Source organism: Cetorhinus maximus, chromosome 16 (assembly GCF_964194155.1).
Source record: "Cetorhinus maximus chromosome 16, sCetMax3.hap1.1, whole genome shotgun sequence".
NCBI lineage: Eukaryota > Metazoa > Chordata > Chondrichthyes > Lamniformes > Cetorhinidae > Cetorhinus > Cetorhinus maximus.
Window position 1 is genome coordinate 25,678,412 of NC_135894.1, and position 27,988 is coordinate 25,706,399.

General features: G+C 44.6%; 1 protein-coding gene across 3 annotated transcripts in view; it reads right to left on the reverse strand.

The window, feature by feature from the left end:
* Positions 1-1,179: 1,179 nt before the first annotated feature.
* The window catches only part of ace2 (angiotensin I converting enzyme 2), a 105,896-nt gene continuing 79,087 nt past the window's right edge, over positions 1,180-27,988 (reverse strand). For 2 of the 3 annotated variants that reach the window (XM_078559536.1, XM_078559535.1), the window contains 4 exons: positions 24,109-24,209; positions 20,899-21,015; positions 13,611-13,805; positions 1,188-2,387 (listed from right to left, as the gene is read on the reverse strand). In XM_078559536.1, the coding sequence (XP_078415662.1) occupies positions 2,231-2,387; positions 13,611-13,805; positions 20,899-21,015; positions 24,109-24,209 (570 nt within the window). In that variant the 3' untranslated portion in view covers positions 1,188-2,230. Of the gene's footprint in view, positions 2,388-13,610; positions 13,806-20,898; positions 21,016-24,108; positions 24,210-27,988 lie in introns of all 3 variants that reach the window. The other variant, XM_078559537.1, reaches the window with a different exon arrangement.

The window sequence follows — 27,988 nt, forward strand, 5'->3', positions numbered from 1 at the left end:
GAATGGTGGAGCAGGTTCAATGGGCCATGTGGTCTACTCCTGCTTCTATTTCTTGTGTTCTTGGTTAGACCTTCCTGTCATATTGTGACATGTTCTGGGCACCGTAGCTTAAGAAGGACATTGACCTTAGAGGGAAGTGCAGCGTAGATTTACCAGGAAGATACCTGAACTCCAAGAGTTAAATTAAGTTTTCCCGATATTAAGGGGAACTGATAGGGTAGATAGAGGGAAACTATTTCTGCTGCTTGGGGAGCCAGATCTTTCAGGAATAAAATGAGGAAATGCTTCCACACACAATGAACAGTAGAAGTTTCAACCTCTCTTCCACAAATGGCAATTGATCAATTGTTAATCTTAAAACTGAGATTGATAGGCTTTTTTAATCAAAAAGTATTAAAGGAAATGGGGAAAAGGTGGGTTTATGGAGTTAGGTCACTGATCGGACATGATCTCATTGAATGGTGGAACAGACTTGAGGGGCTAAATGGTCTCCTCCTGTTCCTATACTCCTTTGTGGATATGACCTCCTGCTGAAAGCCCTTCTCCCTCACCTCCTCCCTCTTTAAACAGTTTGCCTCTTTTCATTCTCCCAGTTGTGTTCAATTCCCAGAGCAAAGCCAACCAGGCCAGCCATGTGTGGATGCAACTTACTTCAGCACTCATTTTTAAATGAGCAGAAAAGCACTTCATCACCAACTGGACCATTTCCTGTAGATTATTCAGACTTTAGCCAAGTATGGGGAAGCTCCGAAACTACTTACAATTGGACTGGCAACCAGGAGAAATAATCCAGTGACTAACCTGTAAGTAGTTCATGATCTCTTTAAATAACAGGGGTTGTCAGAGCGAGGGAGGGAGAGGTCACCCATTCAGTTGTGCAAGGTCATTGGGTGGAATGTGGCAATGATAAATAGCAAAGTGGCTTAAAAATCAGCATTGAACACTGGTTGTGGTTTCATCTTGCTGCTTTCCAAATTGATGGTAACAGCTAAGACGACATTCTCGCCAACCTCTTTACCAAGATGGTGTCCAGTGTACCTCCCTTTTTTGAGCTTTATGTGGAGCTGCATAGCACCTAGAAAATGGATGGTGCATATCCCATTTTGGCCCATTTAATGACTTGCAACACCCATGAAACAATGGGTGTGGCATCTGTGTTCACATATCCACAGATGCAATGAAAGATTAATCCAGGTAAGCCAAAGAATGGCATCTTTATTTGTCTGGAACCATTACAGTAAATTTAGGGAACATAGCTACATTGAAGAGCCTATATTGTAAATAAGCCTCGAAGATCACCCTGTGGTATCCAGTGTATTCAATGGTTGGGGAAGGTGCTTTGATCTTAGTTTCAGCTCTAGCATTGACCATTTTAGGGATCATTTGCTCATGTTAGCTCACTGATCCTCACTGCACATGGCAGGAATCAGCACTTTATGTGCTAATGTGAACCCAATTCCTAGTGTGCACGTGTTTCTCACGTGTCGGTGAGGGCCTCTTCTGCACTGTGTGATTCTGTGATTCTGTGATTGTTTCAGTCAGGGAGAAGAACCTGATCCTGAATGTAAATATGGCATTTGGAACAGTCTGAGGTGGGCTTCAACCTCAAATTCATTCAAAATGACTCAGTGGGCATATAGTGCTCTTTCAGTGATTGCGTTCCTCAGGGTTGGGGTCAATACTGCAAGATTTCGAGGCGGCATTTAGCCTATCTCATCTTTCCACCTCTGTTGCGATAAGCAGACTACAGGTGAATATAAAGCACAGCTTTGGGTCATTGTAGGATCGGGCCTGTGGACAACATGTCCAGGGCAACACATGTAAAGATGTCCGATCAGGGTCAATTCCTGCTGGCTCCATCTGTCCACATCAATGTCCACTCCCATTCCAAAGGGAACCGATGACTAACGCTCTCGATGAGATACTGAGAAGTTTACACTGCTTCTGAAAAGCGAACATAGCAAAATTGCTTATTTCTAGATTTCTTAGGGCCATGTTTGAGCAACTTCACATAGGCATTACTGTCTATACTGAGATCAGATGGGTAAGGCCAGTTGGACTTATAAAGCCCAAATTGAGCAGAGGAAACTTTGCAGAGCCAGACATAATAGATATTAACAGTGATAATTAAACATGATTAAATAATTCAGTAAAATTTCCATGAGTTCCAAAGATAGCCTAGGGATAAGTCTGGGGTTAGAGAACAAAAAGGTTTGGGCATGTGGTGGGTTTACATCTCCGTGTTCAATTGCTCTTCTGTGATGAAAGCTTCGTTCTTTATCCCTTTTTCAATCACAATCTCCTCATCATTTGTTCCAGGTGTTTCATCTGTTTTTTGAAGTTCATTATTATCTCCCTCTGGTTCTTGTGCTCGTGCCTTCCTGTTACTGAGGAATAAACAGTAATATTGCTTTTAATTTCAGAATTTCACAGCAAATGTCGACTTTCCTAATGCCGTGATCTCAGATTTGACAAGTCGTCAAAGGTCAACATGGCAGATCAATGGCGCAGCATTTAACAATATACTGTTTCAGGGCTTGAACTCACACAAATTCAATAATCAGGCACTTGCCATCTCTTTAATGTCTTTCACTAGGCTGCCTATAGTGACACCACAGCTCCCATCAGTTCCCATCAGTCACACATGGAGAATGCATGGCTGTGAAGTGACTGGCATTGATTTTATGCATCTAAGTTGTATCATGTTGCCATCCTCCACTGTTAGCATGTTGCTATCCTCCACTGATTGCATGTTGCTATCCTCCACTGATTGCATGTTGCTATCCTCCACTGATTGCATGTTGCTATCCTCCACTGATTGCATGTTGCTATCCTCCACTGATTGCATGTTGCTATCCTCCACTGATTGCATGTTGCTATCCTCCACTGATTGCATGTTGCTAGAAAATCCTCCCTGTTTTGCTGCAGTTCCGGGCCTGAGCTCTCTTTGCTGCAGTTCGTAAGACTCCTTTTACAAGCTGTTTAAAATAGACTGTTTAATGTTAAATAGACTGTTTGCTGCTGTAAGTCCCATTTTGCCTCCCACTCATTGGCTCACAACCGTGTCTCCTGCTTTTTCTACTTCCATTCATTGTACCATTTTCTCCTTTATTCCTTACAATTACTTTTTCTGTTCTCCTAAAGGGAAGGGAGGTACAAAGCTCTTGCTTGAGTCCCCAGGCAGCTGCTCTGTGCTCACTCTTTGGCCTGGTCCCTCCCTATCCCTGTAACTCCTCAACCCCACAACCCTCCGAGATATCAGCATCCCTCTAATTCGGGCCTCTTGAGGATCCCCAGTTTAAATTATCCATTGTTGGCGGCCCTCCTTTAGCTGCCTGGGCCCTAAACTCTGGAATTGCTTCGCTAAACCTCTCCACCCCCCCTCCACTCCCTTCTCTAAGAAACTGCTAAAAAAAAAACTGCGGCTTTGGCTAAGCTTTAGGCCATGTCTTAGTATAGTTTATGTGTCTCTGTGCCACATGCTCCTGTGAAGTGCTTTGGGATGGTTTACTATGTTAAAAGTGCTACACAAATGCAAGTTATTGTTGTGGGTAAGCCAGGATGAGTGTGGCCAGGTAACTGAATCATGGGAGCACAATCAGAGCTCAGTGTGACTTTTACCTCACGACACCCAGCAGGATAGCAGGGCAGTGATCAACTCAAGGAATCTCAGGTGACTTTTCTCTCCAGCCCAGTGGTCCTGTGTCTAATTGTATCATCGCATTTCCAATGGAGCTAACTTATTGATTCGAGAAATCTTATCGTGCCTCTCTTCCACCCCCATTTCTGCCATTTTTTGTTATCATTCATTCAGGGGATGTGGGCTTCGTTGGCTGGGCCAGCATTTATTGTCCATCCCTAGTTGCCCTTGAGGAGGTGGTGATGAGCTGCCTCCTTGAACTGCTGCAGCACATTTAAAATCCTCCATTCTTTGATTTTTACTTTAATTGTACCTTTCTGCCTAGTGAATAGGAATTCTCTATCCCAGATGGCTGCGGAAACTCAACCATTGAGCATGTCCAAGACAGAAGTTGATAGATTTCTGGATACTAATGACATCAAGGGATATGGGGATAGCATGGAAAAGTGGTGCTGAGGTAGATGATCAGCCATGATCTAACTGAATGGGGGAGAAGGCTCAACGGGCTGAATGGCCTACTCCTGTTCCTATGTATCTTCTTCCTCGAAATTCCTTCATCCAAAAATGAAATTCTAACACAATGCTTCGCTTATTTGTTACTTCATCCCCTTCACTATTGAAGATAAGACCCAGTTGAAAAAAAAAGTGCAATTTCATTGGTTGGAAACTGGCTTCAAGGGTCAGTTTTTCAGCTACAGGAGAGCCAAAGCTGGAAGACTGACATGCTCACTCTGATATGTTGACACACATTGACCCCAAAACAGCTGGCTCTTCTGACAATTGCACCAAGTGTTGAAGGAATGTGAATGTTTACCATTTCACTGAGAATATATGGTGGGAGGGAAAACACTGACTGATGAATGCAATATTCAGTTTGTGCTAAGACACACATGGTAGAGTGAATTCTCGTAATCTGAATGTAACGTATATGGTGCTGAAACAACTGTGTTATGGGTGATTCAGCAATCTGTTGATTCAAGCAAATGTAACTCACAAGAATGACAGGTAAATGGCCCAAATACATCCATTCATTTTTGATACTGACACTACAAAGTTTTCAATTGCATGGAGTGTTTGGATCAGTTTATCTTCTGCACAAGCGCAGTTAATGATTGTATAGTCCCTGACATTACTCCATGTACATTACAGCTTTCATCAGCTATTCTAAAATGAGCACATGCCACTTAGTTGAGCTAAAAAATGGTTAAGCGAAGGCTGGATATGTGCAAAGTAGGTTCTGACAGGCCCTACAGCCCATTCCCAGTCATCTTCTGGAAGACAAACTTTATCATCTCCCCGTGCAGCATCCAGCTCCTCCATAAATCAGCCAGCTCCCCTGCTTTTAACCAAGATGTCTTCAAACCCATCCAGCTGTTACTCATCATTTGTGCAAAGAAATACTTTTTGCTATCTGCCCAGCCCAGCAAATGACACATCAGAGATATTTGTTGTTTACATTCCTAATTCTGTTAGTTGTCTTCAGGCGCTTCCCTCTGAAACATCTCTTTTCAAAGTTGAAAACATTTAGCACATCCATATGTTCCTCATACTTCTTCCCCTTGGAACTCAGCATCAGCTTAATATTTTTTCTGCACTCCCTCTCGGAGTTCTCTCCTCTCCATTGTAATTAATATTCCTCACAGTCGTTACTAATTTCAAAAGACCTTACTGATCTCAATAGCCTTTACTGATCCTTGTGGTCATTACTGATCCTCACGGTCTTTACTAATCCTCGCAGTCTTTAATGATCCCCATGGTCTTCACTGATCCTCATGGTCTTTACTGATCCTCACAGTCTTTACTGATCCTCATGGTCTTTACTGATCCCCGTGGTCTTTACTGATCCCCGTGGTCTTAACTGAGCCTCACGGTCTTTATTGATCCTCATGGTCTTTACTGATCCCCATAGACTTTACTGATCCTCACGGGCTTTACTGATACCCATAGACTTTACTGATCCTCACGGGCTTTACTGATCCCCATAGACTTTACTGATCCTCACGGTCTTTACTGATCCCCGTGGCCTTTACTGATCCTCATGGTCTTTACTGATCCCCATAGACTTTACTGATCCTCACGGGCTTTACTGATCCCCGTGGCCTTTACTGATCCCTGTGGTCTTTACTGATCCCTGTGGTCTTGACTGATCCTCATGGTCTTTACTGATCCCCGTGGTCTTTACTGAGCCTCACGGTCTTTAGAGATCCGATGGACTTTACTGATCCCCGTGATCTTTACTGATCCCCATGGAATTTACTGATCCCCGTGGTCTTTACTGATCCTCATGGTCTTTACTGATCCCCATAGTCTTTACTGATCCTCATGGTCTTTACTGATCCCCGTGGTCTTTACTGAGCCTCACGGTCTTTACAAATCCGATGGACTATACTGATCCCCGTGATCTTTACTGATCCCCATGGAATTTACTGATCCCCGTGGTCTTTACTGATCCTCATGGTCTTTATAGGTCCCCATGGTCTTTATTGATCCTCATGGTCTTTACTGAGCCTCATGGTCTTTACTGATCCCTGTGGTCTTTAATGACCCCTGTGGTTTTACTGATCCTCATGGTCTTACTTGTCCTCACGGTCTTTACTGATCCTCACGGTCATTACTGATCCCCACGACCTTTACTGATCCCCATGGTCTTTACTGATCCTCACGGTCTTTACTGATCCCCGTGGCCTTTACTGATCCCCATGGTCTTTACTGATCCCCAAGGTCTTTACTGATCCTCATGGTCTTTACTGATCCCCGTGGCGTTTACTGATCCCCGTGGTCTTTACTGATCCTCATGGTCTTTCCTGGTCCTCGTGAACTTTACTGATCCCCGTGATCTTTACTGATCCTCACGGTCTTTACTGATCCTCATGGTCTTTACTGATCCCCAAGGTCTTTACTGATCCTCATGGTCTTTACTGATTCCCAAGGTCTTTACTGATCCTCACGGTCTTTACTGATCCCCGTGGCCTTTACTGATCCTCACGGTCTTTACTGATCCCCAAGGTCTTTACTGATCCTCATGGTCTTTACTGATCCCCATGGTCTTTACTGATCCCCATGGTCTTTACTGATCCCCGTGGCCTTTACTGATCCTCATGGTCTTTACTGATCCCCGTGGCCTTTACTGATCCTCACGGTCTTTACTGATCCTCATGGTCTTTACTGATCCTCACGGTCTTTACTGATCCCCGTGGCCTTTACTGATCCTCATGGTCTTCACTGATCCCCATGGTCTTCACTGATCCCCATGGTCTTTACTGATCCTCACGGTCTTTACTGATCCCCGTGGCCTTTAATGATCCTCATGGTTTTTACTGATCCCCATGGTCTTTACTGATCCTCACCGTCTTTACTTATCCTCATGGTCTTTACTGGTCCTTATGGTCTTTATTGGTCCTCATGGTCTTTACTGATCCTCACCGTCTTTACTGGTCCTCACGGTCTTTACTGATCCTCATGGTCTTTACTGATCCTCACAGTCTTAACTGATCCTCACAGTCTTTACAGATCCCCGTGGTCTTTACTGATACTCAAGGACTTTACTGATACTCAAGGACTTTACTGGTCCTCGTGGTCTTTACTGATCCCCGTGGCCTTTACTGATCCTCACGGTCTTTACTGATCCTCATGGTCTTTACTGATCCTCACGGTCTTTACTGATCCTCATGGTCTTTACTGATCCTCATGGTCTTCACTGATCCTCATGGTCTTTACTGATCCTCACGGTCTTTTCTGATCCTCATGGTCTTTACTGATCCTCATGGTCTTTATTGATCCCTGTGGTGTTTACTGATCCCCGTGGTCTTTACTGATCCTCGTGAACTTTACTGATCCCCATGGTCTTTACTGCACCAAATGGTCTTTACTGATCCTCACGGTCTTTACTGCACCAAATGGTCTTTACTGATCCTCACGGTCTTTACTGCACCAAATGGTCTTTACTGATCCTCACGGTCTTTACTGCACCAAATGGTCTTTACTGATCCCCATGGTCTTTACTGATCCTCACGGTCTTTACTGGTCCTTATGTCTTTACTGGTCCTCATGGTGTTTACTGATCATCATGGTCTTTACTGATCCCTGTGGTCTATACTGATCCTCATGGTCTTTACTGATCCTCACAGTCTTTACTGATTCTCACCGTCTTTACTGGTCCTCACTGTCTTTACTGATCACCATGGTCTTTACTGATTCTCATGGTCTTTACTGATCATCATGGTCTTTACTGATCCTCACAGTCTTAACTGATCCTCACAGTCTTAACTGATCCTCACAGTCTTTACTGATCCCCGTGGTCATTACTGATACTCAAGGACTTTACTGATCCTCATGGTCTTTACTGATCCTCACGGACATTGCTGGTCCTCACGGTCTTTACTGATCCCCACGGTCTTTACTGATCCCCATGGTCTTTACTATTCCTCACAATCTTTACTATTCCTCACAATCTTTACTGGTCCTCACGTACTGTACTGATCCTCATGGTGTTTACTGATCCCCATGCCGTTTAGTGATCACCATAGTCTTTACTGATCCTCACAGACTTTACTGATCACCATGGTCTTTACTGATCCATGTGGTCTTTATTGATCCTCACAGTCTTTACTAGTCACCATAGTCTTTACTGATCCTCACAGTCTTTAGTGATTCCCATGGTCTTTACTGATCACCATGGTCTTTACTGATCCTCATGGTCTTTACTGATCCTCACGGTCTTTACTGATCCTCCAGGTCTTTACTGATCCTCACGGACATTGCTGGTCCTCACGGTCTTTACTGATCCTCACTGTCTTTACTGATCCTCATGGTCTTTACTGATCCCCACGGTCTTTACTGATCCCCATGGTCTTTACTGATCCTCTTGGTCTTTACTGATCCCCACGGTCTTTACTGATCCCCGTGGTCTTTACTGATCCCCATGGTCTTTACTGATCCCCATGGTCTTTACTATTCCTCACAATCTTTACTGGTCCTCACGTACTTTACTGATCCTCACGGTGTTTACTGATCCCCATGCCGTTTAGTGATCACCATGGTCTTTACTGATCCTCACAGACTTTACTGATCACCATGGTCTTTACTGATCCTCATGGTCTTTACTGATCCTCATGGTCTTTGCTGAACCCCATGGTCTTTACTGATCCTCATGGTCTTTTCTGATCCCCATGGTCTTTACTGATCCTCATGGTCTTTACTGATCCCCGTGGTCTTTACTGATCTTCATGGTCTTTACTGATCCTCATGGTCTTTACTGGTCCTTATGGTCTTTATTGGTCCTCATGGTCTTTACTGATTCCCATGGTCTTCATTGATCCCCACGGACTTTACTGATCCTCATGGTCTTTACTGGTCCTCATGGTCTTTACTGATCCCCATGGTCTTTACTGATCCCCATGGTCTTTACTGATCCCCATGGTCTTTACTGATCCTCATGGTCTTAACTGATCCTCACGGTCTTTAATGATCCTCAAGGTCTTCACTGATCCTCACGGACATTGCTGGTCCTCCCGGTCTTTACTGATCCTCATGGTCTTTACTGATCCTCACGGTCTTTATTGATCCCCGTGGTCTTTACTGATCCTCATGGTCTTTACTGATCCCCAAGGTCTTTACTGATCCTCACGGTCTTTACTGATCCTCATGGTCTTTACTGATCCCCTTGGTCTTTACTGATCCTCACGGTCTTTACTGATCCCCATGGTCATTACTGATACTAGCGGTCTTTACTGATCCCCGTGGTGTTTACTGATCCCCGTGGTCTTTACTGATCCTCATGGTCTTTCCTGGTCCTCATGGTCTTTACTGATCCCCAAGGTCTTTTCTGATCCTCGTGAACTTTACTGATCCCCATGATCTTTACTGATCCTCACGGTCTTTACTGCACCAAATGGTCTTTACTGATCCTCACGGTCTTTACTGATCCCTGTGGTCTATACTGATCCTCATGGTCTTTACGGGTCCTTATGGTCTTTACTGATAATCAAGGACTTTACTGGTCCTCATGGTCTTTACTGATCCCTATGGTCTTTACTGATCCTCACAGTCTTTACTGATCCCCGTGGTCTTTACTGATTCTCACGGTCTTTACTGATCATCATGGTCTTTACTGATCCTCATGGTCTTTACTGATCCTCACAGTCTTTACTGATATCCGTGGTCTTTACTGATACTCAAGGACTTTACTGGTCCTCATGGTCTTTACTGATCCCCATGGTTTTTACTGATCCTCATGGTCTTTACTGATCCTCATGGTCTTTGCTGAACCCCATGGTCTTTACTGATCCTCATGGGCTTTTCTGATCCCCATGGTCTTTACTGATCCTCATGGTCTTTACTGATCCCCGTGGTCTTTACTGATCTTCATGGTCTTTACAGATTCTCACGGTCTTTACTGATCATCATGGTCTTTACTGATCCTCATGGTCTTTACTGATCCTCACAGTCTTTACTGATATCCGTGGTCTTTACTGATACTCAAGGACTTTACTGGTCCTCATGGTCTTTACTGATCCCCATGGTTTTTACTGATCCTCATGGTCTTTACTGATCCTCATGGTCTTTGCTGAACCCCATGGTCTTTACTGATCCTCCTGGTCTTTTCTGATCCCCATGGTCTTTACTGATCCTCATGGTCTTTACTGATCCCCGTGGTCTTTACTGATCTTCATGGTCTTTACTGATCCTCATGGTCTTTACTGGTCCTTATGGTCTTTATTGGTCCTCATGGTCTTTACTGATCCCCATGGTCTTTACTGATCCTCACAGTCTTTACTGATCCCCGTGGTCTTTACTGATGCTCAAGGACTTTACTGATCCCCATGGTTTTTTTACTGATCCTCATGGTCTTTGCTGAACCCCATGGTCTTTACTGATCCTCCTGGTCTTTTCTGATCCCCATGGTCTTTACTGATCCTCATGGTCTTTACTGATCCCCGTGGTCTTTACTGATCTTCATGGTCTTTACTGATCCTCATGGTCTTTACTGGTCCTTATGGTCTTTATTGGTCCTCATGGTCTTTACTGATCCCCATGGTCTTTACTGATCCTCACAGTCTTTACTGATCCCCGTGGTCTTTACTGATGCTCAAGGACTTTACTGATCCCCATGGTTTTTTTACTGATCCTCATGGTCTTCACTGATCCTCATGGTCTTTGCTGAACCCCATGGTCTTTACTGATCCTCATGGTCTTTTCTGATCCCCATGGTCTTTACTGATCCTCATGGTCTTTACTGATCCCTGTGGTCTTTACTGATCTTCATGGTCTTTACTGATCCTCCAGGTCTTTACTGATCCTCACGGACATTGCTGGTCCTCACGGTCTTTACTGATCCTCACTGTCTTTACTGATCCTCATGGTCTTTACTGGTCCCCATGGTCTTTATTGGTCCTCATGGTCTTTACTGATCCCCATGGTCTTTACTGATCCTCACAGTCTTTACTGATCCCCGTGGTCTTTACTGATGCTCAAGGACTTTACTGATCCCCATGGTTTTTACTGATCCTCATGGTCTTTACTGATCCTCATGGTCTTTGCTGAACCCCATGGTCTTTACTGATCCTCATGATCTTTTCTGATCCCCATGGTCTTTTCTGATCCCCATGGTCTTTACTGATCCTCATGGTCTTTACTGATCCCCATGGTCTTTACTGATCTTCATGGTCTTTACTGATCCTCACGGTCTTTACTGATCACCATGGTCTTTACTGATTCTCACGGTCTTTACTGATCATCATGGTCTTTACTGATCCCCACAGTCTTAACTGATCCTCACAGTCTTTACTGATCCCCGTGGTCTTTACTGATACTCAAGGACTTAACAGTCCTCATGGTCTTTACTGATCCCCATGGTCTTTACTGATCCTCACAGTCTTTACTGATCCCCGTGGTCTTTACTGATAATCAAGGACTTTACTGGTCCTCATGGTCTTTACTGATCCCTATGGTCTTTACTGATCCTCACAGTCTTTACTGATCCCCGTGGTCTTTACTGACACTCATGGACTTTACTGGTCCTCATGGTCTTTACTGATCCCCATGGTCTTTACTGATCCCCATGGTCTTTACTGATCCTCATGGTCTTTACTGATCCCCGTGGCCTTTACTGATCCTCAAGGTCTTTACTGATCCCCGTGGCCTTTACTGGTCCTCATGGTCTTTACTGATCCCCATGGTCTTTACTGATCCCCGTGGCCTTTACTGATCCTCAAGGTCTTTACTGATCCCCGTGGCCTTTACTGATCCTCATGGTCTTTACTGATCCTCACGGTCTTTACTGATCCCCGTGGCCTTTACTGGTCCTCATGGTCTTTACTGATCCCCATGGTCTTTACTGATCCTCATGGTCTTTACTGATCCTCATGGTCTTTACTGATCCCCGTGGCCTTTACTGATCCTCATGGTCTTTACTGATCCCCATGGTCTTTACTGATCCCCATGGTCATTACTGATACTAACGGTCTTTACTGATCCCCGTGGCGTTTACTGATCCCCGTGGTCTTTACTGATCCTCATGGACTTTCCTGGTCCTCATGGTCTTTACTGATCCCCAAGGTCTTTACTGATCCTCACGGTCTTTTCTGATCCTCGTGAACTTTACTGATCCCCATGGTCTTTACTGATCCTCACAGTCTTTACTGCACCAAATGGTCTTTACTGATCCTCACAGTCTTTACTGATCCTTATGGTCTTTACTGCACCAAATGGTCTTTACTGATAATCACGGTCTTTACTGATCCTTATGGTCTTTACTGCACCAAATGGTCTTTACTGATAATCACGGTCTTTACTGATCCTCATGGTCTTTACTGATCCTAATGGTCTTTACTGCACCAAATGGTCTTTACTGATCCTTATGGTCTTTACTGCACCAAATGGTCTTTACTGATCCTCACGGTCTTTACTGATAATCACGGTCTTTACTGATCCTCACAGTCTTTACTGATCCTTATGGTCTTTACTGCACCAAATGGTCTTTACTGATCCTCACGGTCTTTACTGATCCTCACGGTCTTTACTGATCCTCACGGTCTTTACTGATCCCTGTGGTCTATACTGATCCTCATGGTCTTTACTGGTCCTTATGGTCTTTACTGATCCTCACGGTCTTTACTGATCACCATGGTCTTTACTGATTCTCACGGTCTTTACTGATCATCATGGTCTTTACTGATCCTCACAGTCTTAACTGATCCTCACAGTCTTTACTGATCCCCGTGGTCTTTACTGATACTCAAGGTCTTTACTGGTCCTCATAGTCTTTACTGATCCCAATGGTCTTTACTATTCCTCACAATCTTTACTGGTCCTCACGTACTTTACTGATCCTCATGGTGTTTACTGATCCCCATGCCGTTTAGTGATCACCATAGTCTTTACTGATCCTCACAGACTTTACTGATCACCATGGTCTTTACTGATCCCCATGGTCTTTACTGATCCCCATGGTCTTTACTGATCATCATGGCCTTTACTGATCCCCCTGGCCTTTACTGATCCTCATGGTCTTTACAGTTCCTCATGTTCTTTATTGGTCCTCATGGTCTTTACTGTTCCCCAAGGTCTTTACCGATCTCCATGGTCTTTATTGATCCCCACGGACTTTACTGATCCTCATGGTCTTTACTGATCCTCATGGTCTTTACTGATCCCTATGGTCTTTACTGATCCTCACGGTCTTTATTGATCCTCATGGTCTTTACTGATCCCCGTGGTCTTTACTGATCCCCGTGGTCTTTACTGATCCCCATGTTCTTTACTGATCCTCATGGTCTTTACTGATCCTCGTGGTCTTTACTGGTCCTTAGTGTCTTTACTAATTCCCATGGTCTTTACTGATCCTCACGGTCTTTACTAATCCCCATGGTCTTTACTGATCCTCATGGTCTTTATTGATCCTCATAGCCTTCACTGACCTCAGTAATTATTAGTAATAATTATTACTAGCGTTCATTTTTTATGCACTTACCTTTTTCTTGCTCTTATTCCACTAACAAGCAGGATAACAAATGCAATGCAAACCAGGCAGATGAGAACTCCAAACACGACCAGCCAGACTGTCACTGGGGGTTCAGTCTTTGGTGCCAGAGTAGGTGAAATATCAACAAATTCTAGCGTGTCATCGGTCAACAGAAATGCACTGTTGATCCGGTCTCTGTTCTTCCTGTGATGGGAAATATGTTTAATTGGACTGGTGTCTGTGGATCTTAAACAATGTGTTAGAAATTTTTCATCATGATAGCTATAAGAGACATGATAGAAAAAGCTTAATATTAGGCTGGAAATCTGTGAGAGCAAACTTATCAGGCAACTTTTTTCAGGCCTTGTAACCAATTTCTCTAGCAAATGGTTTAACAGAGGTATTAACCTTATTCATTTGAAATGGGTGAAGTCAGAATCAGATATGAACATGTTGAACACCTGTACAATTTCACCAATTTCTAGCTTACAGCTCAATTGTTACACTCCAGATTGTTTGAAATTTTTTAAACATTTTCTCCCATTATCTAAATTTCTTTGGCCCAGTTCTCCAAGAGAGAATCTAACCATCTCCCCTTGACAGTCAATGGCATCACCATCACTGAATCCTCCACTATCAACAATCTGGGGGTTACCATTGACTAGAAACTGAATTGGAGCAGCCATATAAATATTGTGCTTACAAGAGCAGGCCAGAGGCTGGGAATCCTGCAGCAGGTAACTCACCTTCTGACGCCCCAAAATCTATCCACCATCTACAAGGCACAAGTCAGGATTGAGATGGAATATTCTCCAATTGCCTAGATGAGTGTGGCTCCAACAATACTCAAGAAGCTTGACGTCATCCAGGGCAGAACAGCCCAATTGATTGACACCCCATCCACCACCTTTAGCATCCATTCCTTCCATACCGATGCACAGTGGCTGCAGTGTGTACCATCTACAAGATGCACTGCAGGGACTCACCAAGGCTCCTTTGACAGCACCTTCCAAACCCACTACCACTACCATCTCAAAGGACAAGGGCAGCAGACACATGGGAACACTACCACCTGGAAGTTCCCCGATAAGTGACTCACCATCCTGACTTGGAAACATATCGTCATTCCTTCACTGTCGCTGGGTCAAAATCCTGGAACTCCCTCCCTAACAGCATCATGGGTGTATCTATACCAAATGGACTGCAGCGGTTCAAGAAGGCAGCTCACCACCACCTTCTCAAGGGCAACTAGGGATTGGGTAAAAAGGCTGACCTTGCTAGTGACATTCAATTCTTTGAACAAATGAAAAAAAAGTACAGAACTTGAGTATTGCTGAAAAAAGAGACTTTTTTTTGTTGAAGCTTTTTGTGCTGCCCTCATCAGGACAATTCACAAGAATCTTACGAACATACGAACAAGGAGCAGGAGTAGGCTATTCAGCCCCTTGAGCCTGCACAGCTATTTAATAAGATCATGGCTGATCTGATAGTAGCCTGAAATCTGCATCCCATTTACCCCCAATAACCCATCACCCCCTTGCTTACCAAGAATCTATCCACCTCTGCCTTAAAAATATTCAAAGACTGCTTCCACCGCCTTTTCAGAAAGAGTTCCAAAGACTCAGGACCCTCTGAATGAAAGAATTTCACCTCATCTCCATTTTAAATGGCGACATCTCATTTTTAATCAGTGACCCCTAGTTCTAAATTCTTCCACAAGAGGAAACATCCTTTCCACATCCACCCTGTCAAGACCCCTCAGGATCTTATATGTTTCAATCAAGTCGCCTCTTATTCTTCTAAACTCCAGCAGATATAAGGCTAGTCTGTTCAACCTTTCCTCATAAGACAACCCACCCATTCCTGGTATTAGTCTGGTAACCCTCTGAACTGCTTCCAATACATTTACATCCTTTCTTAAATAAGGTGACCAATACTGTACACAGTACTTTAAATGTGGTCTCACTAGTGCCCTGTACAACTGAATCATAATCTTCCCTACTTTTGTATTCAATTCCCCTCACAATAAATGATAACATTCTATTAGCTTTTCTAATTAGTTGCTGTACTTGCATACTAGCCTTTTGTGATTCATGCATTAGAACACCCAGATCCCTCTGCACCTCTGAGGTCCATAATCTCTCACCATTTAGATAATATGTTTCTCTTTACTCTTCCTGCCAAAATGGACAATTTCCATTTTCCCACATTATACTCCATTTTCCAGATCTTTGCCCACTCACTTAACCTATCTATATCTTTTTGTAGCCTCCTTATGTCCTCTTCACAACTTACTTTCCTACCTATCTTTGTTACATCAGCAAATTTGGCAATGGTCCCTTCAATCCCTTCATCCAAGTCATTTATATAAATTGTAAACAGTTGAGGTCCCAGCACTGATCCCTGTGGCACACCGCTCATTACATCTTGCCAACCTGAAAAAGACCCATTTATGCCTACTCTCTGCTTCCTGTTGGTCAGCCAATCTTCTACTCATGTCAATATGTTACCCCCTACACCATGAACTTTTATTTCCCACAATAACCTTTGATGTGACACTTTATTAAATGCCTTCTGGAAATCTAAGTACAGTACATTCACTGGCTCTCTTTACCCACAGCACATGTTACTTCCTCAAAGAAATCCAATAAGTTGGCTAAACACAATTACCCTTTCACAAAATCATGTTGACTCTGCCTGATGGTTTTGAGCTTATCCAAGTGCCCTGCTATAACTTCTTTAATAATAGCTTCTAACATTTTCCCTATGATAGATGTTAAGCTAACTGGCCTGTTCTTTCCCGCTTTCTGTCTCCCTCCCTTTTTGAATAATGGAGTTACATTTCCTATCTTCCAATCTAATGGGACTTTCCCCGAATCTAGGGAGTTTTGGAAAATTAGAACCAATGCATCAACTATCTCTCTAGCCACTTCTTTTAAGACTCTAGGATGAAGTCCATCAGGACCCAGGTTCTTCTCAGCCCGCAGTTCCAACAATTTACTCAGTACCACTTCTCTAATGACTGTAATTTTCCTGACTTCCTTCCCCACTTTCATTTCTTGGTTTATAGCTGCTTCTGGGATGTTACTTGTATCCTCTATAGTGAAATCTGATTAAAAAATACCTGTTCAATTTATCTGCCATCTCCTTGTTTTCCATTATCAATTCTCCAGGCTCACTTTCTATCGGACCAAGTCACTTTGTTAACTCTTTTCATTTTTAAAAATGTATAAAAACTCTTGCTATCTGTTTTTACATTTCTGGCTAGCTTTCTCTCGTACTGTCATTTTTCCCTCCTTATTAGTCTTTTAAACTTAAATAAGGGCATTTATGAGGGCATGAAAGCTGAGCTGGCTAAAGTGAATTGGCAAATTAGGTTAAGGGATAGGTCAATCTTCCCCCATCGTCAGCATTTTCTTGCAAGTTGTCCTGATGAGTGCAAGCTGAAAAGTTTTGACAAAAAAAGTATCCTTTTTCAGAAAAAAAAGTAATTATAAATGGGAGAGCATGCAGGGAACAGAGTGCTCAGTAACTCCTTGATAGGACTTGCGTGAGAGGATCCTGGAGTGAGAGTGCCACTCGACTTTACTGCAATGTTCAGGTATGAAGAGGGACTGGAAAAGCTGGGAGCATATTGAGAGGTGAGCTGACCAAATTATGAAGGATGTTGGATGTAAAATGTTTCCATCCTCCTGGTGAGATAGCCAAAGAACAAAATTCTTTGTCTTGCAAAATTGGTTAAAGGAATGGGCTGAAATTTTCCAGTTGAGAGCAAGTGGGCTACCAGAGCTACTTATAAAGTATGCCACTCTTCAAGGATGAACTGGGGAAAATCCAGGGCCTGCAGGCCAATACTCATGTGGATCTGGAAGCAACCCCTAGCTTCATAATAGCTTCTAAATTTAATAATAGCTTCTAACATTTTCCCTATGACAGATGTTAAGCTAACTGGCCTGTAATTTCCTGCTTCCTGTCTCCCTCCCTTTTTGCATAATGGGGTTACATTTGCTATCTACCAATCTAATGGGACCTTCCCCGAATCTAGGGAGTTTTGGAAAATTAAAACCATTGCATCAACTACCTCAATAGAGATAGTAAGACCGGTGCCATATGCCCTGCGAGAAAAAGTCGACATTGAACTGAACAGACTCGAGAAACTGGGTGTTATACAATCTGTTCAGTTCTCAGAATGGGCAGCACCCATAGTCCCCATCCTTAAACCCAACCAAAGCATCCAAATTTGTGGAGACTACAAACTGATGGTTAATAAACTAGACAGGCACCCCATTCCAAAATTCAAAGGCCGGTATGCCAAGCTGGCAGGCAGGGCAATGTACACAAAGCTTGACATGAGCCATACTTATCAACAACTAGAGTTGGATAAAGCCTCCCAGGGATTTGTCACAATTAATACCCATAAAGGGTTGTACCAATATACACGATTGCCTTTCAGTGTCTCCTCCGCTTGTGCCATCTTTAAGATAACAATGGGAATCTTATTGCAGGGAGTGCCCCGGGTTGTAGTCTATTTAAGCAATGTGTCGGTGACAAGATTCACTGAAAAAGAGCATTTGGTAAACTTAGAAGAAATCTTAAAACACTTCTTGCAATCTGGAGTGCATTTAAAAAAAAGGAAAGTGCACATTCCAAACGAGGGAGGTAATCTATTTGGGTCATCGGGTAGATTCACAGGGCCTCCACCCGATTGAGGAGAAAGTGAAAGCCATAAGAGAGACACCTGCACCAAAGAACGCCTCAGAGCTCAAACCATTCCTAGGAATGATCAATTATTATGGGCGGTTCTTACCCAATTTGTCTACAGTGCTGGCCCCCCTGCATTCTCTACTCAAAAAGAACCAACGCTGGTCTTGGGAGGAAAGAAGCTTTCATAAAGGTGAAACAATTGTTGCACTCGTCCAATCTATTAGTGCGTTATGACCAGGTGAAAGAATTGGTGCTGACATGTGACGCATCTCCCTACGGAGTGGGAGCAGTGCTCTCTCATTGGATGGATGACAACACGGAACAGCCAATAGGTTACGTATCAGGAATGCTCGCCACAGCGGAAAAGGGATACTCACAGATAGAAAAAGGCCTGTCCATCATCTTTGGTGTCAAGAAATTTCATTCACATTCAGTACGTACATGACCTCCATTTTACATTTGTTTCAGACCACAAATCATTGCTAGGATTGTTTAGTAAGGACAAGGCTATACCACTCATAGCCTCAGCAACAATAAAACGATGGGCTTTAATTCTGGCAGCATATGAATACACTTTCGTACATAGGCCTGGCAATCAAATCGCAAACGTCAATGCCCTGGGTCGTTTGCCTTTACAAGAAAATGATGAGCACGTCCCAGTTCCACAGGAACTTGTTTTACTGTTAAATTTCTCAGATTCCTCGCCTGGACTGTCCAGAGACTGGACAAGTTGGGGCCCAGTCCTATCTCAAGTACGAGAACAAGTGCTGCATGGTTGGTCACAGGAGCTGTATCTGACAAAATGAAACCGCACTTCAACAGAAGACATGAAATAACCAGCCAGGATGGCATCTTATTGTGGGGAGCACGAGTGTTAGTTCCTCCAAAGGGAAGGGAGCCACTTTTAATTGAACTACACAGTGCATATCCAGGAATATCCCAAATGATGACCATAGCTCGCAGCTATCTATGGTGGCCTGGGATGGATGGTGAAATAGAGAGTTTAGTAAAGCACTGTGTGCAATGTCAGCAACTACAAAAGTTGCCAGTGACAGCTCCATTACACCCATGGGAGTGGCCAGGTAGACCCTGGGTGCAGTTACACATTGACTATGCTGGACCTTTCCTGGGAACAATGTTTCTGCTCATTGTCAATGCCCATTCAAAATGGTTGGACATATATGAGGTGAAGTCACCAATGTCGAGCGTTACAGTTGAGAAACTATGTCAGAGTTTTGCCATTCACGGACTACCAGAAGTAGTCGTTTCTGATAATGGCACGGCATTTACGAGCGCTGAGTTTCAATGGTTTATCAGCCTCAATGGTATCATTCATGTGATAACTGCACCGCACCAATCTTCCTCAAACGGACTGGCCGAAAAGGTGGTTTAAACATTCAATGCAGGCATGAAAAAGCTAACTGGTGATTCCGTAGCAACCAAGCTAACATGCTTTCTTTTTCATTACAGGACTACCCCTCACACAACAACAGGTGTCACATCTGCGGAGTTATTGTTGAGACACCGTCTCAGGACGAGATTGAGCTTAATAATGCCAAATTTAGAGAGGAAGGTGGAAAGGAGTCAGGGAAGCCAGAAAACTAGACACAACTGGCATAGTCCCAAAAGGGAATTTACCATGGGAGAGATGGTATACATGAAAAACTTCAGGGAAGGACCAAAGTAGTTACCGGGTGAAATAAGTGCAGTGACTGGACCTCTATCTTACCACGTGGAGGTGGAAGGCCGGATCATTCGTAAACATTTAAGGAAGAGAGAGGCAAATCACCAAGATTTGGTTCCACCAGTGACCATGACCGGGTCTGTTTCCTGTTGAGGATGCTCAACCCAGGACTGACATGTCTGATGTTCCTGTAAGAGTTGAGGATCCAGGACTGCAAGTGCCCAACGAAGCACCTGATGTTCAGGCAACTCTGGAAAAGGAGGTTCCTGACAAAGAATCTGAAGTTGTGGAGCTGCAACGTTCCACATGTACCAGGAAACCACTTGAAAGACTGAACTTGTAAATCCCTTACCCAGTGTAAATATTATGTTGTCTTGAAAAATATGTACTTGTTAAGATAATATGCATAGCCAAGTTAAAGGGGAAGGAATGTAGTAATTATGTTTTTTTGTGTGCAATGTACATTTAAGAATAATACTTGTTAAGGAAGATCATATGATCTGTAGTAACCAATAGGAGAGTATCACGAGCTATCTCAGCAGTCAGTGTAGAGATGGAGTTGGAGTTGAAAGCACACATGAAGTTGCTGCTGAGTATGTTGTAAATAAACTTAATGTTTCCTCCCAAGAAATGTCTGCTGATCAGCTCAATCAGCAATAGTACAACTCGGCCACCCTACAACACTTATCCGTGCATTCCATTTGAGTGCAGGTCATCAGTGAATCCATTCCTTTATATGTGCTGGTCTATTAATTTACCATTTATATACTTTTGTGGCAAATATAAATAAGTGGTCGATTTCCATCATCACTTCACATTTACACACTGTGCCTGTAGACATGGTCAACCACTTTCCAGATGTTGTTAGCTATGATTAACCCTTCCATTCCAAAGAGTTTCATGTGATACCTGATAGCTCGCTCCACGTCTGCCTTTGGAATAATACTGCTGATGTCTGTTGGCTTCGTAATAATGAAACAAAAAGAGATCCTTTCTGTTTCATCAAATATATAAACGTTTTCTGCCCTGTGTGGAAGACAAGAATAGGACAGGTTAATATAAAGGAGACAAAAACAGAAAATGCTGGAAAAACTCAGCAGGTCTAACAGCATCTGTGAAGAGAAAAAAAAAACAGAGTTAACATTTCAAGTCCATATGACTCTTCTTCAGAACTAAAGAGAAGTAAAAATGTGATGAAATTTATACTGTTTAAGGGGGGTGGAGCAGGTGAAGCTGGATAGAAGTTCGGCGATAGGTGGAGGCTTTTTGAGAAGAGCAGTACTTCTTTAAGGTAGGCATTCCAGGAAGAGAAGTGGCAGTGATATAAAGGACCACCAGGCCAGGCAGACATCTGTTAACATTTGCACAGAGTTTGGTATTTACCTGTCACATTCAGTGTCATAAATCTCAATCATTCCCATATATTTACACAGCCTGAGGTACACATTGTTAATAGTAAGAAACCATTTGTTGGGATATTCAGTACTCTGCATTGTTCAGATACCATGGAACTCCACTGGATTCAAACTCTCAAACCCATCATTTGGTGATAGCTAAGGGTTCAGTCAGCTCCACACTTATCCCTGAGTAAGAAGGTTGTGGGTTCAAGCCCCACTTCAGATGCTTGAGCACAAAATTAGGCTGACTGTTCAGTTCTGCTGTGTTAGGTGAGACATTGAATTGAGGCCCCATTCCTGAAGATATGAAAGTCCCTGTGCCCCCTCAGGAAGAGGAGACCCGCCTTCTTAAAGATGGAGTACCAGGTCAGAGACTGGCATCATGCTTCCTCTAGACAATAGGGGAGGTCTTCAGGTAGTGAATTTCTGGGGGCAAGCGTACATGAGCTAGGGCAGGGGGACTGGATACCATACTCAAAGGAGAGTGTGATCACACACTCGACAGAAGGTGGAATCACATACTCGCACTGCTGCAGAGAAGTCAAAAGTTGACTGAAAGGCCCAGCCTATGGAAGAAGGCTGATGAGCAGACACTGGGAAATACTGGTCTACTGGGTAGCCTGGTAGCCAGCTTGCACACAATAGCTCAGAGATGGAGCAATCCAGCTCCAGTTCATGTTGGGGCTTCACAGAAAGCAGTGAGATCACTCATCAACATGAACTGAGTTGTCAGCTTCTCCTAACAGCTCTCACTCACTACCAAGATCCTGGGGGTTACCATTGACCAGAAAATGAATGGTGGACAGGCTTTGGGGAGTCAGGAGGTGAGTTACTTGTCGCAAGATTCCTAGCCTCTGACCTGCTCTTGTAATGGCAGTATTTATATGGCTAGCCCAGTTCATATTCTGGTCAAAGATAACCCCCAGGATGTTGATAGTGGGGGATTCATTGATGATAATGCCATTGAATGTCAAAGGTTGATGGTTAGATTCTCTCTTTTGGAGATGGTCATTGACTGACACTTGTATATTATCCAAAGACCTGGATATTATATAGGTCCTGCTGCATTTGGACATGGGCTGCTTCAGTAGCTAAGGAGTTGCAAATGATGCTGAACATTGTGCAATCATTAGCGAACAACCCCACTTCTGACCTTATGATGGAAGGAAGGTCATTGATGAACCAGCCAGGACAGATTTGTTAAAGACCAGTTATGTCTGACTGGCCTGAGTTGAGTTCTTTGATGAAGTAGCTGAGAGGGTTAAAGAGGTTAATGCAGACAACTTGTGTACTTTGAAAAAGAATTTGATAAAGTACCACAGAATAGACTTATTCAAAAACGAGAAGCACCTGGTATTGAAGGGGCAGTAGTTGGGTAAGTGTGTTAATGGCTAAGAGACAGGAGCTGGAGAGCAGTGAGAATAAGATGTTTTTCTGATCAATGAGAAGCATGTAATGGGACCCCTCCGGGGATCCGTGTTAGGACCATTGCTTTTCTTGTTAGATATGAATGACCTGAATTTGGGTATGGGAAATACAATTTTGAAGTTTGCAGGTGATACAGGACTTGGCAAAGTGGTAGGGAGCAGAATAGTAACAGACCTCGGGGAGGACAAAGGCAGAATGGCGAAATGGGCAGGTACATGGCAGATGCCATTTATTACAAGTGAAGTGATACAGTTCAGGAGGAACAATAGATGGGGAGGGTGCAGTGTAATCTAAAAGTGGGTGCAAGAGCAGAGGCACTGGGGCTGAGTTGGGGGTGGGGATGGGGGGATGGGGAGGGTGGGAAGGTCCAGGGTGGGGGAATTTCACAAATCTTTAAAGTGGCAGGACAAGTTGATAAGGCAGTTAGGAAAGCGTAGGTGATACTTGGTTTTGTAAAAGGAGCATTGAATCCAAAGCCAAGGAAGTCATGCTAAATCTTTCTAAATCACTAGTTAGGTCCTGTCTGAAGTATTGGGCTCAATTCTAGACACCACACTTTAGGAAGGTTGTCAAGGCCATAGACAGAGAATTCGGAGCACAGAATGGGACAATGGCTTTGTGGAAATGAGCACTAAGTCCAGAATTTGGTGCAGATGGGACTCAGAATCAAGAGGTGGGAATGTAAGTTGTGAGGAGGACACAGGGAGGCTGCAAAGAGATGTAGCAGGTTAAGTGAGTGGCAAAAAGGGCCAGGATTTTCTGGTGCTGCCCGAAACTCCCACCCGAAGTCAACGGATCTTTGGCTGATCCATCAAAACTTACGTGCGGCGATTCCCGCAGTGGGCAGGACTGGAAAATCCCAGCCATGGTGGCAGCTGGGTGTAATGGAAGAAAGTTTGAGGTTATTCACTTTGGCCATAAGAATAGCAAAGCAGAATATTTTTTAAAAGGCGTGAAACTTGTAAATGTTGGTGTTCGGAGGGACTGTGGGCGTGCCTGTGCGAGGAATACAGAAAGTCAGCATGCAGGAGCAGCAAACAATTAGGAAGGCAAATTGCATGTTGGTCTTTATTGCAAGGCGATTGGAGTGCAAGAATAAAGAAGTCTTGCTAGAATTGTACAACATAAGGGGAGACGGTGGCATAGTGGTAATAAGTCACTGGATTAGTAACCCAACGGCCCAAGCAAATGCTCTCGGGAAATGTGGAGAAATTATTTCATGCTGAGGGATGCAAGCGAAGTCTACACTGCATCAAAGAGTAACGTGAAGAGGCAGATAAACTGAATAACTTACACAAAGTGAATAATCTGGTTTTTATATTCCTCCCAGTATTTTCTCATGGAAAAGGCGACTGTGGATTGGAAAAAATATTTCTCACTCGCATCCCAGGTGTACTGAAATCAAAGAAATCATTAAGTTAGTACTCATCCTCAAGGGAGGTCTTTACAAAACATCAGAGGAGAGTGCAGCAAACCACCATTGGATTCAGGATTTTCACACACAGCCCAATAGTAATCATTTTGAAGATAATTTTTTACAGAACTAAGCTGCTGTTGACCAGTTTTATGACTTGTCACACCTCAGTGCCTGAATTAACATTTGCACTAGTGCAATAATGTGACCATAAAATCATAAACCTAACCTGCTACAACTTAGCATCGTATGAAAACTAGACAACAGCCTGAGTTTTTCAGATGGCTGGGTTTACCTTCCCATCATCCAAAGAGTCGGCGGGGAATACATCCCCTCCAACACCCCCTCCAACATTCCCTCCGACATCCCCTCCGACATCCCCTCCGACATCTCCTCCGAGCCGCAGTGGACAGGAGAGAAGCTTCAGGGAGATGCCTGAGCCCGAGGGCGGAATCGTGCAGTGCCAGGTGGGTAAAGTGACATTTTGGCAGGTTTTCAATGCCGTTTCTTCCCAAGCCCGCCACATTATTTACTCATTCCTGGGAAACACGCCGTTTCCATGGTGAGCAGGCTCTCATTCACCCGCCACGCTATCACCTTGCTGGGCGCCATATTTAAAGTCCAGCCACGCGCACACCTCTCAGTGCTTCCAGCCCATGACTGCTGCATGGAAGACAAGGCCCTGAAAGGCAAAAAGACTGCAGCCCCCAGGTTCAGCGACGCGTCACTGGAACGTCTTTAGGATGCCGTGGAGTCCTGCCAGGATGTCCTCGACCCCTGCTCTGGCCGCAGGATGGGCAGCAACATCACTAATCCGGCTTAGGAGGCGGTGGCAGCGGCGGTCAGTGCCAACGCCCTTCAAAAGGGGACAGCCACCCAGTGCCGCAAGAGGGTGAATGATCTTCTCCGTTCCACCAGGGTAAGTCTCCCTTCTCATCACTCTCAACTAACACACTCACAAACCCATCACACATCCACAGGGCCCACACTCACTGCCAGTTCAAGGGACATCACCATTCAATCTCTCACACACACCGTCATTGTCCTCATCCCTTCCATGGGACCACTCACCACCCATACATGCCAGGCATACTTATCATCTGGCCTGGCAGGCATCCTGCTTACACTGTCTCCATCTCTATTCATGCAGGACAAACAGGCACACCACAAGAGGGAGAGGTTACAGACTGGTTAAGGAATGCCTGAAATCAACAGAGCCATTCAGCTGGCTGGCGAGGATCTGAACCATTCCTGTGCTGACGGTGAGGTCAGTGGTGATCTACCAAGTGAGGATCCAGCAGTGCAACATCCATCAGATAACCATGCTGTGAGTGATGTGTCCTGTTTCACAGGCCATTGCCATGCACTAATTATCTCTCCTTGCTTTCACAGGCACATCTGCCAAACAGCCGACAGAGTCCATGATATTAACGATTTGGATGTGAACGTGGGGGGCACGATTGGGAAATTTGCAGATGACACCAAGATTGGCTGAGTAGTGGATAGTGTAGAGGATAGCCATAATCTACAAAATGATATAGAAGGGTTGGTGGAGTGGGCGGTAAAGTGGCAGATGGATTTTAACATAGAGAAGTGTGAGGTCATACATTTAGGGAGGTCAAACAGTTACAGGGGTTACACAATAAATGGGAGTATACTAAGAGGGGTAGCTGAAGTGAGAGATCTTGGCATGCAAGTGCACAGGTCCCTGAAGGCAGCAGTTCAAGTAGACAAGGTTGTAAAGAAGGCATATGGAATGCTCTCCCTCATTGGCAGAGGTATAGAATATAAAAGTAAGGATATAATATTGGAATTGTATAAAACACTGGTGAGGCCACAACTGGAGTATTGTGTGCAGTTTTGGTCACCACATTACAGGAAGGACATAATAGCTCTGGAGAGAGTGCAGAGGAGGTTTACAAGAATGTTGCCAGGGTTAGAAAAGTGTAGCTACGAGGAGAGATTGGATAGGTTGGAGTTATTTTCCTTAGAACAAAGAAGGCTGAGAGGTGACTTGATTGAGGTGTACAAAATTATGAGGGGAATAGATAGACTGGGCAGGTTAAAATTGTTTCCCTTGGTGGAGAATTCTAGAACCAGGGGACATAGATTCAAGATAAGTGGCAGAAGGTGTAGGGGGGACATGAGGAAGAACCTTTTTACGCAGAGGGTAGTGAGTGTCTGGAATTCACTGCCCAAGTTGGTGGCAGAGGCAGAAACTCTAAACTCTTTTAAAAAGTACCTGGATCTGCACCTTAAGTGCTGTAAGCTGCAGGGCTATGGGCCGGGTGCAGGAAGGTGGGATTAGAAAGGGCACCTGGGTGTCCTTGGGCTGGCATGGACAAGATGGGCCAAATGGCCTCCTTCTGTGCTGTAACTTTTCTATGGTTCTATCCAGGGCCTTCAATCAAGCCCTGAAGAAACCTCTGAAGAGGAATCTGGAGGCACCCTCCCTGAAGTCCCGTCACAGCGCTCACCCACACCCTCCACCAACGCAGAGACACACACCTTGGTGGGACTTAGCTTTAGAGTAGCCTCAGGATCACAATCTGGTGAGCACATCGCACATTCTGATCCACAGCAGGCAGCAGCAGGGACTTCCCAGGTCCCCAGCAGTCAAAGGACTGCTGGAGGCCAGAAATCTGCTGTGTCCGGGTCAGGTTAGAAGCCTTTGGGCTCGGTCATGACACAGTTGCTGGAGCTGCAAAGGAAGCTCGGGAACATCAGGAAGGGATGTCCGCTGCACTCCTCAGATTGCAAGGCAATGGGAAGAGTCCATCCATCTTCAGGCTGAGGTGATAGCGCAGGCACTGCAACGCACCGAGGTCAACATTGGCAGGGTGGCAACTGCCATGGAGACGTTGGTCCAAGACGTCGTTCCTGCACTGCTGTGCCGGCTGAACTCCATCGCTGATGTCATAGTTAGCCTTCAACAGTGTGTACGCAAAAGGGGTGCAGGGCAGGTCAATCTCACTCCAGCTACCCCTTCTCCTCAAGGAGTCAGTCAGGGGCCATCGGACACCCATAGGGAGGATGATCAGAGGTGCATACCCCAAGGCCATCCATCCAGTTGACTCCAGGAGTGTCCGGCCCATCCGAATCCCCTCTTCCCGTGACCTCCGCATATCCAGCTCCACAGGCCGAGGAGGGTGCCACTGCCACACAGCAGGACCCCGAAAGCAGGCCTGGGCCCTTTAAGCCTTGGACCTCCAGAGGTCGCCCACCAAAGTCATCACAGACAGGGCGTCACAGTCAGCAGGCTGCCTCCACCTCTGCTGCGGATGTCCGGGGAGCACCAAGAGCAGGGTTAGGAAAGTTAAGAAGATGTAGTTGCACAGCCTGGGTGCGAGTGTTAATCACTTGTACATAATATTCACTATTGTAAATAAACTCCCAAGAATGTCTCCCTGCCTATGGCTCCTTGTTCTGATGGGCAGTGTTCTTGTCACTCAGATGTGAAACCTTTCTGCACAAGATAAAGGCAGGTTTCTCAGTCCAGGGCCTCTTCCCTGTGCTTTGTGCAGCCTTCAGACCAAAGTAATGGTCCAGCCTCACACTCCCTGGACACATTACTGGTGCCTGAACCTCGGCAGTACTGGTCATTGCTGCCAGAATGTAGTGGACAGGCAGCACAGAGTTCCCTCATTCTCTCTGTGTGCTCTCAGCACCTTTAAGGTGGGGCTGGCCCCCATCTCTTCAGCACCTGTGACTGGTGATGCTGTGCTCCTGAAGGGCTCAGGTGCTGAAGGCGGACAAAGGA